At 37.1% G+C, this 18,195-nt stretch overlaps 1 protein-coding gene across 1 annotated transcript in view; it reads left to right on the top strand.

The window, feature by feature from the left end:
- Etv1 (ETS variant transcription factor 1) overlaps positions 1 to 18,195 on the top strand; it is an 85,882-nt gene that overhangs the window by 47,699 nt on the left and 19,988 nt on the right. Inside the window, exons 6-8 of the mRNA XM_051175081.1 lie at positions 568 to 697; positions 3,412 to 3,600; positions 7,435 to 7,682. Of these exons, the coding sequence (XP_051031038.1) occupies positions 568 to 697; positions 3,412 to 3,600; positions 7,435 to 7,682 (567 nt within the window). The remainder of the gene's footprint in view (positions 1 to 567; positions 698 to 3,411; positions 3,601 to 7,434; positions 7,683 to 18,195) is intronic.

Here is an 18,195-nt window from a genome sequence, read left to right as displayed (position 1 = left end):
GCTCCAAAGCAATACAGAGAAACCCTGTCTCAAACAAATAAAACATTAGCCTTAAAGATGTTGGTTTTCCTCTTCCCATACTATTCTGGCTTTCCTTTAGACCTATACCTGGATATTCTTTGTTATGCTCCATGAAATCATTCCTATTGAAGCATTACTACTGAACAACACCCAGAGCTGTACTCCAGCCTAATAGTTCTCTCTCTCTCTCTCTCTCTCTCTCTCTCTCTGTTTTGTTTTGTCACTGGAAATCTTTATGACATGTTTCCAAAACTTCTTTTCTGAAAACCAAGCTTCTGGAATTGTTAATATCAGTAAAGCCAATTACTACCTATTTGATTTACTTAAAGCAAAGAAAAAAGTCAAATATGCATTTTGTTGTTGTTGTTGTTGCACAGTACAAGCAGAAAACGAGGGCTGCAGAGCACTGATTTCCATAATCTTTTCAGCCTCATGGATTATCACATGCTTACAAGCATAAGTTACTGTGAAATGTTAATGATACTTTAATAAGAGAGGTAAAATAATTAAATTGAATCTTTATGGATAATTTTGTTCTGTTTCTAGTGGCTTTTCATGGCCTACCACTGAAAATCAAGAAAGAACCCCAGAGCCCATGTTCAGAACTCGGGTCTGCTTGCAGCCAAGAGCAGCCCTTTAAGTTCAGCTATGGAGAAAAGTGCCTGTACAGTGTCAGGTAAGCTTCTTGGTGCACACAAGGAGAGCAGTGCCACTTCCTAAAACTGAACATGTAGAATGATATGACAATCTGAAATCAGGTTTTTTTGGGGTTACTTCTTCATTATATAATAAGCTAGTTAGGTAATATGTTCAGCAGAACTCCAAAGATCCATTTGCCATATAATCACACACTTCACTTTTAGCATCATTTTAAAGTAATAATTCTCATCTCAGTCATCAATTGTTTTTCTATTGTACTGGTGTATCTTGGGTTTGAAAGGAGGGTCTTATTTGGCACAGGCAGCTTTTGAAGTTCTCATGAGAATGGAGGCATTATTTACTTTAGGTATATAGTTTGTCAGGAAAAAAAAAACATTTGGCAAGTAAAAGCAGTACATTAGTTATCTGATAGGCTTTACAGATGATCTATAAGATGCATTCATGGACAATTGCAATAAAACTAGAATTTTATAAGGCCTAGCCAAGGCTATTATCTATTAAAAAGCCAGTTGTTCTTGAGATGATAATAAAGGGTGGTGCATTCTGAGTATGTTATTCATTTGCTAGAAAATTTGATAACACATGTGTTCATTAAAAACCCTTTGTAGTGAATTGCATGCTTTTACTCTTCATCTTGGCCTCTAATTGCATATAAAAAAATTGGCTCTAGCTATTGACTATTAGTCTTGATTATAGTAGAAACTTAGTTCTTAAAGGGAGTTGGTTTGAGAACATATGAAAAAAATATTTCAAAGATATTCACTGTTTTATAAGGTGTATTAGTTCAAGCTCATAATGCAATGGGATCCTGAGAAATCTTGTGTTGTTGCAAATGCATCCATGAGATATAAGACTAAACAAAGTTGTGCCATCTCATGGCAAGTGACCAATGTTGAGATCTTTTGTTCCTGTTCTTAAAATTTATTGCTTTATAACTAACTAACTTACTAAGAGGCTCACTAAAGCCTGATATTATGGGGCAGCTCAGTTGAAACTACAAAGTGTTATAAAACAGATCTTTTATAAAAGTGAGCTATGAGAGCATATTGAGTTCACATAAGATATTAATACATGTTTGAAGATTTATTTTTGCTGTTTGCATTTTCTCCTTAACACATATATTCACCTCACTGTTATTTTAACAGTAGAGAATTCCCAGTCATTGACAGCTTAGATGTAGCATTCTCTTTGCAATTTAGCAATGATCATTCTGGTGACCATAAAAACATTGTTTGATACAACATGTCTCTGATCTATAAATTAACAGTTGAGGAATTAGCCAACAATTTGGAGGATTTTTCTGTAAACCAGCATCTCTCTCAGCATATAAGGTCTATACAATACATTCTAGTTCTTTCATCTCTCTTTAAATATAACACCTTATGGGGGAAGAAAGTAATATCTTAGCATAATTAGCCATTTGTTTCTTTTTTATGGGAAAGACTCAACCAAGCCACATTATGAAATAGTATGCTTTTGTTCAGAAATATCAATAAAGATTATACATATAACTAACCACTGGAGCATTTCATACATATGTATAATGTGTTTTGATTAAATCTATTCCCCTATTCCCTTCCAATTCCTCTCTTTTCTCCTCCACCAGTTACCTTCACAGTGTTCTTTATTTGAGAATAGATTGTATTAAAGCTGGAGTAGATGTAACACATGCCCTTACACTTCTGGAAAGCATGTTTAAACTTGGATATAATTCTGTTGTAGTAATAGAGAAATTAAGTTATTACACAGTAATATGAATATAAGTATTCCTTTTAAAATATATATTACATACATGTATAACTCAGTCTATAGATCTATAGACCCAATTGACTCACAAAGACCTGCCTGCCTCTGCTGTGTTTAAAGCATGCAACACCTCACCCAGCTCACATTAATATTTTTTATTTGAAGAGTTAAATCTAGATACTTTACACAGAGATATCCTTTTTTTGTGGTAGTTCAAAAAAGATAATCTGATTTTTCTCTATATTGGATATATTCGTTCAATGATCTTTCAGTAAGCCACACATTGGAGAGCAGTTTAAATTCATAAACAAACAGCTTACTTTTTTTTTTGTTTTGTTTTGTAATTGAGAGTGGAAGCTAGTCTAAGATAATAGGATTTTATTCTTAATAATATATTTTGTACTCATGGTCAAAGAAAGTTTGAATATATCTGAGACATTTTAATTTACTCCATTAATCTTTATAATTTTATGGGAGGAATTCAAGGCCAAACATCATTTATTTAATATAACACATCTACAAAGGCAACAACACTGCCTTAAAATTCTACCACAAATAAAGGCAAATCCAATATGTTTTTTCTTAGTAAGCTAATATTATGTCTTGTTTTAAAATGTAATATGGAGGGAGAATTGTGATGAGGTATGTAATGATTTGGGAAGTATCTGTTCAGCTTACTGATAGTGTATGCTTGTTGAGAATGGATGGAGGTGGTAGGGGTCAGTCTCAGGGGTCTTCCTTAACTAAGTTGTCCGTGTACTAAAAATTTATGTTCCAATTATTCATGTTGTTATGTGATATCATATTCTGTTTTCTGTTTTGGTCATGGGGACTTTGAAGTTTATAAGTTCTAGAATGAAAAAACAAAACCCAGAGATTTTAGCTTCCTTATCACTTATGCCTAAGCTGTGTTTTCTTTCGGAGGATGGTAATCTTTAAAAATGACCTCAATGCAACCTGTCCTCTCTTTTGTTCTCTGGGCAGTGCCTATGATCAGAAGCCACATGTGGGAATGAGGCCCTCCAACCCCCCAACGCCATCCAGTACTCCAGTGTCCCCACTACATCATGCATCTCCGAACACAACACATACTCCGAAACCTGACCGGGCCTTCCCAGCTCACCTCCCTCCTTCTCAGTCCATACCAGACAGCACCTACCCCATGGACCACAGGTAAGCCGCTGATGCTATTTCAGACAAAACACAAAAAAAACCTCCACCAGTGGCAGCTTTTGTGGAAGGAATTAGCCTTGGTGGTTGTGGAGATCTATAGTGTTTTCAGGTAAGCATATTAATCTTGCAAATCTGCACCAACAGTTCTAGCAAAGCTTGCCTTGATTATCCACAGTGATTTGTGGAGAAGGTCATTGCAAACATTTCTTTTATAAACTTTTTAAATTGGCTGCTAAAATGGAAAATCAGTCTGTAGACTGACATTTGAACACTTCTTCACTTCTTAAATGGCTTCCCTTAAACTGTACATCAGATCTTGCTCCATGAGCGAATGTGGGTACTTGCTCCACAAAGTTAGACTCATTTTAGTAGGTGGCTTATGATATTAGATTCTTTACCTTACATTGGATGATTTGGTTCTACACAGTCTTACAGAGTACAACTTATATGATTAATCTATTTGCTTTCCTTTTCAATTGACTATTTAATGTCAGTAGACCTGTATGACTGTGGACCAAGAGTGTGCTTCAAAGAGACAGAGGCCAAATGAGAGTTACTTAGAAATGAGCCAGGAAAGAATAGGAGTGTGGAACTAGTGAGAGGGCTGTGGTAGAAAACTGTTCATTAGTAGAGATGAAGAGATCCAAGTATCAACACAATGCTGGGGAAAGTAGTGCCATAATATATGAGTTGGAACACGGGGTACTTCTACCCACCTGAGGGCTTCCCTCCTACTTTTCCCCCATAATCAATGCACTCCTGGAAAATCTTTGACAGTAGTTTCCATGGGAGATAAAACACCTTATCTGAAGTGTGCCCTGAGTTTATAAAAAAATATGACCTCACATATGACTTCATATGTGAGAGCGCTGAATACTAACTGAAAAGGATTGTGCATCACGCTCCACTATGTAGTGTCTGTAGTCTGCATTAGGTTCCAATTGCACAAGTAGGAATGAAATCATTAGGGAACTCAGAGCTTAAAATTTCTATTACTTTTCTGTCTCCAATCTGCCTTTTAATTGAAAAGCTGTATAATTAGATTCTTACTATAGGATTACATTAACAGTAGGACCCCCTCCCCCAAATGCCAAACGTTTATCCATGAACTATAGCCATAACTGGCTGAGGTACATCACTGTTAAAATAGCTGATTGAAAGGACTCCTAGACATCAGAAGAAGCAGGTGTGCCACAGGCAAAACTGGATGTATATATTAATGAGCATTATCTCTGTCACAAATACAGTCACTTCTTACTTTAAAAGAATAAAATGAAATCATATTTTCCCATGTGAAATCTGGTCATGTATTCTACCTTTGTTCCTGTCCCCCGGGGACTCCCCTGCTTTAGTTACTAAATGCTGCCTATTGTCTTTCCCTTCTCATCCCCAGACTTGAGATGTATTGAGAGTGAAAGGCTGCAAGCATCTGTGTAAACAGTTTTGTAAACACAGATGAAAGAATGCCTATTGCAGGGTGGGCCATTAAACAGAAGCAGCACATTGTGCAGGGCCAAAAAAAAAAAAAAAAAAAAAAAAAAAAAAAAACCTGACTGGGGCAATGAAACACTATCAAGGTTGCTTTTGTCCACTGCTGTGAAGATTTGTCATCACCAAGCCCTTCCCCATTCAAATGAGCACTAGATTATGGGTTATGTCTTCTACCCCCTGTGCAGGCTGGTTATTTCTAAGGCAAGGTGACTGCTGTGTAAGTAGTGTGGTTGTTTTTAGATGAACAAACTGGAGATGCTTTAGCCAAATCCATTTTGGTATCTCAACTTGAAGTCAAGTACTTGAGACTGAGGACAGCAGGCCCGGAACTACAAGAGGGAAGCTCGGGGTCTTTTCCCATAGGCTTCCTACTGAGTTTTGAGGACTGCACCAGCTGGCCAATCCCAGGAAAATCTCTGATACCTTATGTTTCTGATGAGGATTTCTTAGAGGGCTCTGGCCAACAAATGGCAGTCCCTTGGTTATAAATGGCAAAATTGCTCTGGGAACAGATCCCTTCCCCAGATAGCCACCTCCAGGCGGCACCCCACTTCACTCTGGGAACGGTTTATGGCCAGCTGGCCTGTACCTCACTTCCTTTCATCAGCCTCACTGCATACCTCAAGCCAGCCCTTTGGCACGTTTTCTTGAACCCACTGTGCAAGAGACCTGTCTATTTTCCTCAGCAGTGTCCCCAGTGCACACCCAGATTCTCTTTACCCACCAGCGTGTTAGCATTCTGCCCTCAGCCACCAAAAGTTTTCCTCCATCTCTTTCTCTTTCCCACTGGTCAGTTGCTAGCCAGAATGATACCCAGACCATACATCTTCCTGCAAAGTGTGTCACCAACACATACATGGCCTCCAGCTAGAACAAGTACAAATCAGGTTGACTTGTAAAAGCAAATGGCTTCCTTCCTTACAAAGCTTTTAGTGCAGGCATTATTAGCTTCCTTTTAAGGGTTCACAAGTGAGCCAGCTTCTTATTTTATCATCAAGTTTCAATTTTCTGATTCACTCCTTGACAGTTCTTAATGATAATTTCTGTTTCTTTTTTTGGCTAATGAAATAAGCAAGAGAAGGGAAATGAATGCAGTGCCAGCCAGCCTAGCTGTTTCACAATATCCGAGTTTCTAAGTTTATTTTGTGCAGGTGTAAGTGGAATTTCCATGCTTTTCATGGCAGCTGGTATACCTAGAGTTAAGCCCTGCTTCAAAATGCTAGAGCAATTGCTTTGCCATCCTTTGGCTTTTACCTTATTTTCATTTAACATTACTAAAATTAAATGCTAACTTTCAAAATTAAAGCCTCAGGAATGCTTTTAGTGTGGGGGTTAATAGGCTAATATTTGCTTATGGATATGTTTTAGAGGTTATTTTTTTTAAGCACTCCTGGGACATTTTTAGAGTACTTTTAAATCTTTAATTAGTCCACATCTTTGTGGTGGGTCAATGATGATATCACGGATGAGATACACAGACCAGAACAATTATGTGATTAGCCAATCGTTACCAAGAACGGAGGAGCATGGGCCTTACTTCTAGACTAGGCCTTAGAGCTTCCTCATGTCCTCATAGCCTGGCTAATCCCAGATCTGTGCAGCCTCTGTGTGTTACTATCTTCATCTTTCAAGGCCAGCTGTGTACATATGTTTAGTGTTTTTATCAACTCAACAGTTTGGAGTTCGTGGACAGCATAGAGATAATCTTTAAAAAATAAACATAAGCTCCTATAATGCCAAAATACATTTGTTACAAGAACGCATTGTTAATTTGGACACTGCTGAAAAATTTAAAGGCCTGCTTATTTGAGAAGAGGTTCGGATCACTCATGCTTCCCACATTACTGATGGCTGTGGAAGGAAAGGCTAAGAAGCCTTTTGTCTGGCTGCTGGTTACTTTGGTGACAGAACCTAAAGAGAAAGAGTGCCATTTGAGATCAGATTCCATTGTTCCTGCTTTTTCTTATGTGTAATTCTTTGAGAACCCTTTCTTCCAGAAGTTATGTAGATGATCCAATTAGCTTAAAATTGGTCATTTTATCCCTTAGGGTTCATATTTATTCCAAACAGGTCATTGTTCTACAGCTACTGGCAGTATACCTTTAATTGCATGATCTGCTGAAGTGTTTGCAATGGATGGATTAAAAGGGGAGCACACGTCATTGTATGATTTCAAAAGCAGAGCACTACTGTTCTAAGGAAGAGAAATAAATCTAAGGCTCATTAAGTCTATTCACTTTGGGCGTTTGGTATTAAACTACTCACTAACAATTAGGCATTATGTCAGTCCTTTAAAGACAATGTTGTGTTACCATCTCATCTGAAACACTCTCTCTTCTCCAGATTTCGTCGCCAGCTTTCTGAACCCTGTAATTCCTTTCCTCCTTTGCCGACATTGCCAAGGGAAGGGCGTCCTATGTACCAACGGCAGATGTCTGAGCCAAACATCCCCTTCCCACCACAAGGCTTTAAGCAGGAGTACCATGACCCAGTCTATGAACATAACACCATGGTTGGAGGTGCAGCCAGTCAAAGCTTCCCCCCTCCTCTGATGATCAAACAGGAACCCAGAGACTTTGCATATGATTCAGGTAGGCCTATCCTTGGATATAATTAAATGTAAATCATCTTTTCTCCTCCCTTGCCGATTTGATTAGTGTTGTCAGACTGGGTGGCATCTGACCATTGATTTGTAAGTGGCATCTTCCTGATTTTATCCCATATGGTTATCAAATGACTTTGCTGTGAGATGGTGATCAAAATAGTTTCTCAAAAGAAAGAACAATGTATAAAATTACATATATTCACCTAGAGCAGCAAAATGTAATTTCTTTCTTGATTCTGTGTTTTACTTTATTATTTTACTATGATAATGTTATTTAGAAATAATTCTTGCAAAGTAATAGTATTTTTATGATAAGCATTTACACTTGGTAACTTAAAAATGTTCCTGTGGCACTAAAGTAAGAATTCTTATATATTACAAAGGGAATAGGGAAAACAAACAAACACAAGCATAAGCTTCTTTCATAGGATTTAACTTTGTCTCAGAGAGCAGGAAAATTCTACTGCATACCATCTGACAGAGGAAAGGGGTCTTGCAGAAGGTAAAGGAAGCTTAAAAATGGTTTCAAATGTTATTTTCAAGTTTGGATAACACTTAGTTTTGAAACATAAATCTTACCTAACTCATCTCTATTAAGTTGTTCCTGCTATAAATCTGTGAAATTAGGACATACACTTTTTACACTTCTAGGTATTTTGAAAAAAAATGTGTGAAGTAAAGGGTAATTTTTATAAGGAGGGCACCACATACCTGTAAATTTTTATTGCAAACATTATGGTAGCTATTAGACGTGGAGATACTTGAGTGCATTGCAATTTCCTTCCATGTGGATGTGAGTGTATGAAAGAACTATTGCACCGTGCTAATAAGTGCTGAGTCCTGCTTGAGGGGGCAGAAAGCTGCTTCCAGGTTTCAATTTGAATAAAACAAGCTGCTGTATTATGAATGTCCCTTAGAATTCAACACAATATGGTCCTGTGACTTAAAGGCTCTCCCTTATCCTCTAGCCTCAAAGGACAGGAATGTAAAGGACCGAGGGCATTGGCTACTCTACAGCATGTATCGCCATTCTGAAAACACAGTAATTTCCCAATAACACTGAGTTTCCTGCCCAGCTGACCCTCCTAGGGCCTGTGTAGATTTACCCCAGGCTTGGTTTCTTGATACCCCACTTCTTTGTGACCCTACCTAGGTCCACAGGGTCTTCCAGGGGGCAGAGCCAGAAGTGCCTTTAAGTTTGTATGTCAGGCCTTGCTAGGTCTGGGGATGCATTGGGTTGAGGGATAGGAAGGTGGTTGGGCAAGTCTCTGCAGAAAGGTTGGTTCCATCCTATTCCAGGGCTACCTTTAAGAGGTTTTCTTAAAAGCTAAATTAGATCTGGACTTTTAGGTTGTACTCAATGTATGTTTTTAAAGAAGAGAAAGGACGTATTGATATCTATTTTGTAGATGATTTACAATTTAGAAAAATAAGCCTGCTTGTTCAGTGAGGGTAGGCATCTTGGGAACTTGAAATTCTTCCTGGTGATTTAAGTTTTTTAGAGACTTTCCATATCTACCATTGGATCTCCATAATTAAATACCTTGCAAGCCAACAGACTTTACTTTAGGTAGGAAACATTTCTTCCTGAGAATTTCAAATTCTGTTAGCTGCTATTATGCTTATCTCTAACTGTATTTGCATTTGCTGCAATAGAGTTGAATTCATCAATGACTTTAAAAAAGTACAGATGGAAATTACTTAAATGAGTTCAAACAGTCAATCACTAAGACTTGTGTAACATGTTCAGAATTTTGTTTTTGTTATGTTTTTAAATGTATAGTGCTGAAAAAGAGTAACATTAAACATTTTTGTGATTCTGTGATTCTGTGCCCATGTGTCTCCTCATGTATATATTGCAAACACACATATGTATACTGTGGAATTGAGTGTTTATACAATGTGAACCAAGCAGGAAGAGATTTAAGGATTCTAATGAGATAAAACTTTTAGGAGCAGCACTGTAAGAAATGGCCTGCATTGCCTATGGGTCAAATATAGTGTGGGTAGTAGAGACTACATTGTATGTTCCTCAGAAGTGTTTGCTCCTCATGAGTTCCAACTAACTATCCAGCATCCCACCTTAAGTGTGAGCTCTCTAAGTGCACCATGTATCTTGCAACTGGCTTATAAAATACTTCTTACCTTTTGAGAAGCTAATAATTTTATGCTCCAATTATATTTGAAATTGACACAGTTACACAGCATATCTTAATTCTAATTTCGGTTTTGCCTGTTGGATTCAGCTTTATATGAATAGTTAAAAGGTAAAGATTGAGCTTTGATATGATCTAAAAAAAAGCATGTCAGGGTATGACTTAGAAGAAAATCATTCATCTGTTGGTACCAAAATGCATTTTGCTGCTATAAAGTTTGATCCTTTCTATATGTCTTATATTGCAACCAACAAGGATGATCTCTGGATATTTTGTTTGTTGTCATTAGCTCATTCATCTTTCCTAAAAGCACATTAAACAACCTTTTAGGAACTCTAATGTATTTATCATTGAATCACCACTCTGTCTTTTTCTTATTGGTTTCGAACCAGTATCACATTAGGAAATACTTTATATGTGATTTTAAAACAATGCCAAAAATGTATTTTTCTAAGTAAGTAATCTAGAATCTATGGTATAAAGTTATCACTTCAGAGGGATTCTAGGATACTTTATTAGTTAATTCAATATACTATAAATGTTGTGACAATAAAAGATGTCTTGAAAGAGAAAAGACAGCATGATTGTGCTCTAATAAAACCTGACATTAATTATGACATGGGAAATGGAAGGTCTATTAGTTATAATTATAATTACAGGAATGCAATTTCAACTGCCGAATATTTAAGATAAAAAATTCAAAATATTATGTTATTAGAGTAGAAATCTTTATTCAAGGGATGAGATGGGAGAAAACCTTGGATCAGAAAACAGAGAAGAAAAAAGAACTGTATATTCAAGGAGCCAGCTACATATTGTAGCAGTTACATCATGGCACTATTTTGGAAAGTTAATGCAGGATGTCTTCTCAGTTGATTTGTTCCTCTCCACTAGCCAGGTAGCTCTGTGTAAAGCACCACACAGGATTTTGTTTATTATTTAGTTGCCTTCTAAAATTTGATATAACTATGTGGCCAAGTGACCACATAGTTAGGATGTATAGAGTGCCTTGTTCAGCATGTATGAAACAGTTACTTTAGTGAATATCCCACTTGTATGAGGCACTTTGCCTGTGTTTGTCACTATCTATGCCACTGTAGAATGCCAATGATGCATGTGTTTTCTTTGTAGTTCTTAGCTTATTGCTCAGTTCATTGTCTTTCATTGTATTTGTTCAGAGTAAAGGGGAGTGTGGTACAGAATTTTGCATGTACTCTTATCATTTACCATAATCTGGATTAAGAAGGTCTGTTTGGTGGAAGGCTCTTTATGATATCCAGGGGCTAGAACAGCATCAACTGCATTCAGACTTTTGCCAATATGCTTCCCTAATTGAGGAAAGAACATATTTCACATGGGCCAGTGATCAAACTTTCCACTAATTTTACGTGTTCACTGCTTTGGGGGAGCAAATTATCAGACCTCAAAGCCTGTAAAAGATGAATTTTCCTCTCTCTTTCTTACTTTTTGTTTTCTAATATGATTATCTCAAACTTCCCTTTTCCTTTGGAGACAGGGCCTCACTGTGTAGGTCTGCATCATTTGGAATTCAATTTGTGAACCTAACAGTGAATTCACAGATACCTGTCTCAGGAACGCTGGAATTAAAGTCATGTACCACCTTGTGTGGACCCTGATTTTTTAAAAATTGGTTTATCAGCAGCTGCAGTGATGGCTCAGAAGTTCACAGCACTCACTGCTCTTGCTGAGGACCTGGATTTGTTCCCAGCACCTACATGGTAATTCACAATTGCATATCACTTCAGTTCTAGGGACCCAAAGTTGTTTTCGGACCTCTGTTGACACCAGATGCACATGTGGTAAACATACATATATGCAGGAAAACCCTCATACTCATACAATAAAAACAAATAGATCTTGAAGAGAAATAATTGAGTGTATCACAGAGGTGTCCCTTTACAAAGTTCTGGCAAAAGCTCAGTAATAATTAGAAAAAAGAGAAGCAAATTAATAGCCCACTAGTTTCAAGTCCTTTTTAGGAAATTTGATTTTGTCTAAGTTCTCTCACCGGACTTCACACTTTTATTCAAATATCCTGATATGTGATACATACAGTTAAACCAGAATAGAAAACTTGAAACTTCTGTCAGCTATGTTCCCGTTACACGAGCAAGCTTGTGAGGTATTGCAGTGTCCAAAACAGATGTAAGGAAGCTCTTAGGAGAATAGCATGTCCCTCTTTTCATTCTTCATCGCAGACCATTTTTTCATTCCATCCTTTTTTTTTTTTTTTTTTTTTTTTTGCCTTGGCAACCTCTAATATTCCACATATATTTCTTTTATCACCTTAGAAAAATATAAAGACTTGGTTTTCTGTCATTAGCTAGTAAAAATATGATGTGTAGGCAAAGAAATGGGAAAATAAATACTTCCAAATTATTTACTTCAGGTTAAATATGTCAAAACTAGAATCTGTTTTAACTTTCTACTGTCAGAGCTGACGTATATATCTGGGATTTCTGTGAGCTTCAGTTGCCATTTTAATAAAGAGCTCTGAGTCCTCTGCAGTTTGAGCAAAGGAGCTGGCTGGGGGATTTTTATGTCATGAGTTCTACTTCATGGTTTGCTGGTGAGTAGTCATCTTAAACACCTCAGTCAGTGGTTCTCAATGTCGCTGATGCTGCCACTTTTTAATCCAGTCCCTCATGGTGTGCTGACTCCCACCATAGCATTATTTTTTGTTGCTTCTTCAGAGCATGAGAGTTTCTTACTGGTATGAATTGTAATGTAGACATTTGTGTTTCCTGATGATTTGAGTTTGTTCAACTCCCAGAGAGGTCAGGGCCCACAGGTAGAGAACTGCTGATTTAGATGGACAGCAGTGAAGTCAGTCCTACCTCTACAATGAGTGAGCATAGCTTGGGGTTTAGGACATGGTTTTAAGTTGAAGATGAAATAATTGGGAAACTCAGTAAGAACAATGTCCTTTTGTTTGTTTGTTGTTGCTGTTTTATTTTTTGTTTTGCATTTATGTAGAAGTACAGAGGCCTCTATGTGTTTGGAAGTGATTTGTCAGAAACTTAATGTACTGACTAACCTTCTAAAACACAGAAGAAAAGAATAAAAATATTAAGAAGGCTAAAATTACTTACAGTGGGCCTGCAGATTATGATTTCTACTACTGTGAGTTCCCCCTTTAACAATATCTCAAAACTCTTTCATCGGACAGTAAGCCTAACCCAAACAATGGAGGAGCTTGGAGGGTAACATTATTTTGCATCAAGTTTTAAGATCTCAATCCATCGTCCATGGCAGCATTGGTTCTTGGTCTATGGTGAAAGAAGGCAACGAATCATCCTCCCAGTGGGAATGTCTGAGGGAGGAGGAAAAGGAGACTCTGTTAGCCAGTACAACCACAAAGAGGTGGGGAGGAAGAGGAAGACAAGATTGTCCCTTCAAAGTTCCTTCTCTGGAGACTAATTTCCTCAACTCCTAATTTCCATAACAACCCAAATAGCCTAAGAGCAGGAGACCGAGTCATCAATACTGGAGCAAATAAGGGGTAGGCATACTCCAATCACAATATAAAGATACACTTTAAAAAACAACTTATAATTTGCTTGCAGAAAGAGACAAACATCCTAGCAAAGTTAATCTCAAACATACCTTCTAATAAGTTCTCAATAATTGGGTATTTTCAGAAAGAGAAGAATATCATCTAGGAAATATACGGAGTGTAATGATCACAAAAGAAAGTTGTCAAACATTCTAATAGAATCGGTATAACACAGGATGTAGCAAGCAAAGGATCTTGGTATTTGTTGCAATATTCCAAGCCATCATAATATATCAGCTGTCATTAGTTTCAAAATGCAAGAAATGTCTAATTTCTCTTTGATGAACATTCTTATGCCATTGGCACGTCACTGGTTTCATATTGAAGAAACCATTTTTTCACTTTTAGTTATTTTAAAAATCAAATCTATTTAGATAATTAAGTGGGCAAAGAGGTGGAACATGTTTTTCTGCTTGCAATATCTAAGAAAGCTACGAGAGTTACCACATCCTTCCTAATGTACACCTTCTCTGTTCAGGCACACCTTTATCTCAGTTCACCTCCTTGTGGGTAGACTGTAACACCCACCTAAAGTAGGAAAAGTCACAATGTCTAGACCTGTTTAACTCTTCAAAAAATGCACAGGTTCCTTCATGTATGATGAAATTATGCCTTTGATCATATCCAGAAAGAAAAAAAAATAAGTGAAACATGTTTAAAATATTTAACTTACATACCTGTTGAGTTATGAGTAGGACCGTGTTATAGTTTGCTGATCTTTGTGGTCTTGTGACTGCAAGGACCTGTGGTCCACTGCCTCTTCCCAGCATCACAGAATGCAAAGTTTGAATTATAGCACCTCCAACTGCATAATGCTCTTGCGCCATCACAAAGTTAAAGTTAAGTAAGAGGCTGTCTATATTTCAGTACAAGTACTAAACCTAAGTCATCACCTCCAACTGCATAATGGTCTTGCGCCATCACAAAGTTAAAGTTAAGTAAGAGGCTGTCTATATTTCAGTACAAGTACTAAACCTAAGTCATCAACCAACATGCCAATATCTTATTATCCATCCCCAAATAGTTGTTAGGTTATATTCCATGAGCTGTTATAATTAGGTTTCAAATGTATTGAGTCACAGAGGTTATGCAGCACATTAAATTCTTAAAAAATATGAAACAATATGTCTAGTGGCACATGCCTTTAGTCCCAGCTCTCTAGAGGCAAAGACCATGGAACTCTATGTGTTTGAGGCAAATCTGGTCTACAAAGGAAACCTCAGGCCATTCACATATACATAGTAAGACCCTGTCTTTTTAAAAAACAAACAAATAAACAAAGTACTCCACACAAAATGGTGTATATTTATTCATTAGTAGCACTCCCTATGGTGGGTTACCATTCATCTTCCCACATGACTTCTTCAATGATTGAAATTTTGAGCCTGGAAGATAGGGCTGTAATTCAAGCCTTGATTTGCTGATATTGCTGATATTGGAGGTTGTTAGTTAAATGCTGAACTGCCATAATGCTATAGTAGAAACAGATTTAAAACAGGCTCACTTTACTGTTTCTGACTTCCTCATCTGCCCTCTATGGGCATGACATGGTTCCCTAGCAAACTGGTCAGGTGTGAACACGGGGCCTCTTGATTACAACTATGTTCCCATGAGGCTTCAAGTCACCAGAAGATAGACATGATTTCTTTCCTTAACAAACAAAGCCCAAGCTAGAGATTGCACATAAAACCCACATAACATTGTTTGGGTTAGCACCAGGCCTTTCCAGTTCATTGCCATAATTGCTTAGATTAAATAATTTGAACATTGCCATTTTTGGTAATTTCCAGTGCAATGATAATTATGGTTCCATGAACTCTGGCTTTTTGTACCTGAGATGTGATGCTCCCACAGGCTGAGCTGTGGCTCTATTCCATATGAATCATCCTTATTTAAGGATACATTTTATTTCATGGAATAATGCAGCTTGTTTTTCCCTCTCCCTAACTTTAACATTGTTGCTTGAGGAAATGCAAGTTGAGAATCACTTGGGAATTTTAAGGAATGAGCTATTGATTCTGTGGGAGATATTAACCTCCTATTTGTTGCTCTAGCATCCAAAGTTGTTGTTGTTGCTATTATTATTATTATTATTATTATTATTATTATTATTATTATTTTGCTCAGCCAGGGATTTGTGGACAAGAAGGATGATATTTATTTTAGTTGCTTGAACTATGAAAAGTGACAGTGGCATTTATCTAATTGATCTCATTATTATAATAGTTGTCATGGGTCAGTCTTAAAATTGGACTGCTTTTAATTGCCTACCATGTATTATGTGGGTTTGTCGTTAAAGCAGCAACTCTACCAAACCAGGTCTATGCTACCAGTTTTTCTAAGAAATGCTTCCATATACTCTAAATCTACAGTTACTGTAAGTGGCCTTGGCGAGTGATTTGATTTGAGAATTGAGACTACAGTCTGGATTTACTCTTTATGCATTAACACAGGTCAAATGGACAGGGACTGCATTTTAAGTCAGTAATGGAAGGCTGAAGGCTGTCTTAAACCAATCATATCAGTTTTGCCCATGACTGATTGATCCCTAGGGGCAGAGCCTTGTAAGCATTTCTCTTCCATGAATGGACTCCATAGAGCCTAGAGTTTCATTCATAAAATGGAGACAGAAAGGAAACGCACACACATGCACAAGCACACACACAGCTTGGCTCTCTGGAATGTCATTTATGTAGAGCTGGAGGGTGTAGTGTTCCATCAGCTGCTGCTTTTGCCAGTTGCCTGGAAGTAATGATTAATGCTCATTGGTTTTGCTTGTGTGTAACCTGACACTATTTATGGCCTTCCAGAGTTCCTAATGTATGGTGACTGAGAAGACAACATTCTCAAATCAGAAACATAAACAGGAACTGGTGGGTCTGAATTCCATTCAAATATGTCATCTCAGCCCCACTGTGTTTGTCTAACTCGGATTTTACAGGCAGGAAAGGGGGAAGGGAGGGATAATGCGCTTGCGAGTTGTACTAGCTTGGAAAAGGGAATTTGAAGGGGGTGGAGTACACTTTTACAGTCTGTGATTTATGGTTTCTTTTAAACAAAACAACCAGGACACGGGCTTCGAGTTGCTTACTGCCAGTTGGTGAAATGAACGTATAACTAGTTTTTTTATAACTGGAACTGAGATTTGAAATTAAGTGAAACACTTTAAAGACTGTTGGCTGTTTAGAGTAAACAAAAGAGGCAAAGCAAAGATTATCTTCTTTTCAAAACTCTCCCCTCCTCTGTGTGTGTGTGTGTGTGTGTGTGTGTGTGTGTGTGTGTGTGTGTGTGTGTGTGTGGTGTATTTACTGGAATGTATGTTTTTGGATTTTTAATATTCTTATTAAGTATTTTGGCACTGAAGAACTTCCATACTCAAATAAGTTAGCTAGGTAAGAGGAAGAATGGGTTTCATAAATATTTTCAACTAGGTAGGATGTGAATATCTTGAAATAATTGACAAACAATTTGTGTTGGGTTAAGTAGGTACTTATCGTTTTCATTGCATGTGTGTATGTTTCTATTTAATTGATTTTAATATTACCAGGTACATTTTATAAAAACAAGTAATTCAAATAAATAGGAAAATAATTACAAAGACAAACAAAACTAAAAAATCCCAAGTGTGGATGAAGCAATACTGAATTCAAACTCCCTTTTTAAAACCTAAGCCATGTCCAAATCCATCATTTCTTTTCTTAGATGTATTTATTTTATTATATGTGTATGAGTGCTTGCTTTCATGTATGTCTGGGTACCAAGCATGTGCCTGGTGCTTAGGGAGATCAGAAGACAGTATTGGATCCCCTGAAATTGGAATTATGGATGGTTGTGAGTTGCCATGTGGGTGCTCTGAATTGAACCTATGTCCTCCAAAAAATAAACAACAACAACAAAAAATGCTCTTAACCACTGAGCCATCTTTCCAGCCTTCCCACCGCATATTTAGACTGTTATATTCAGAACTTTGTGACTGAAAACCAGCTGGTCCCTAAAGCATCACTATTTTAACTCTTTGTTTATCATCTTTCTCATGTGACTCAAGGCTATTGCTGGAACTTATCTTGAACTTAACCTACAGATTTTTTCAATATAGAGTACTATATGGGTGCTAAAATCATCTTTTACATGATTGTGTCTTTTAAGAAACTATAAAATGTAGTTTTCTTGATTAACTATACAAGTTCATTCATGCATCAAATGTAAAGGCAGAGTTAAATGGTAATGTTGGTATTTCTGTATTTGCATTCATATATATCTTCCTGAAGCTTATTTTATGTATGCCCTGGACACCTTTTAAATTTTTCTTCCTTCCTTCCTTCCTTCCTTCCTTCCTTCCTTCCTTCCTTCCTCTCTCTGTCTCTGTGTAGTAGACCAGGCTGTCCTTCAACTCACTGAGATCTGTCTCTCCCTCCCAAGTGCTGGGATTAGAGGCCCATGCCACCATGCCAACCTGGGTCTTTAAAATAATACGAGATAGCATAGGAGAGAGAAGAAACAAACTAATGAAGTAATGACTTGAAGAACTGAAGGGAATGAAAAGAATAATGTTCTTATATTCATCTTTCTTGTGTCAAGATGGTGTCATTAATTGTTAGTATAGCTTATGTTATGATTTTTTTTTTTAGTGCTTGAGTTTGAACCATGTGTTTCTTGCATTCTAGGAAGAATTCTACCACTGTGTATATCCCCAGCTATGTGAGGATTTAATAGATGTATTTTCAGAAAATTGTTGAATAATAATACTAACAAAAAGTGGTTAAATC

This window comes from Phodopus roborovskii, unplaced genomic scaffold (genome assembly GCF_943737965.1).
Source record: "Phodopus roborovskii unplaced genomic scaffold, PHOROB, whole genome shotgun sequence".
Lineage (NCBI taxonomy): Eukaryota > Metazoa > Chordata > Mammalia > Rodentia > Cricetidae > Phodopus > Phodopus roborovskii.
Note: the sequence above shows the minus strand (reverse complement) of the source record. Positions and strands in the feature narration are given on the sequence as shown.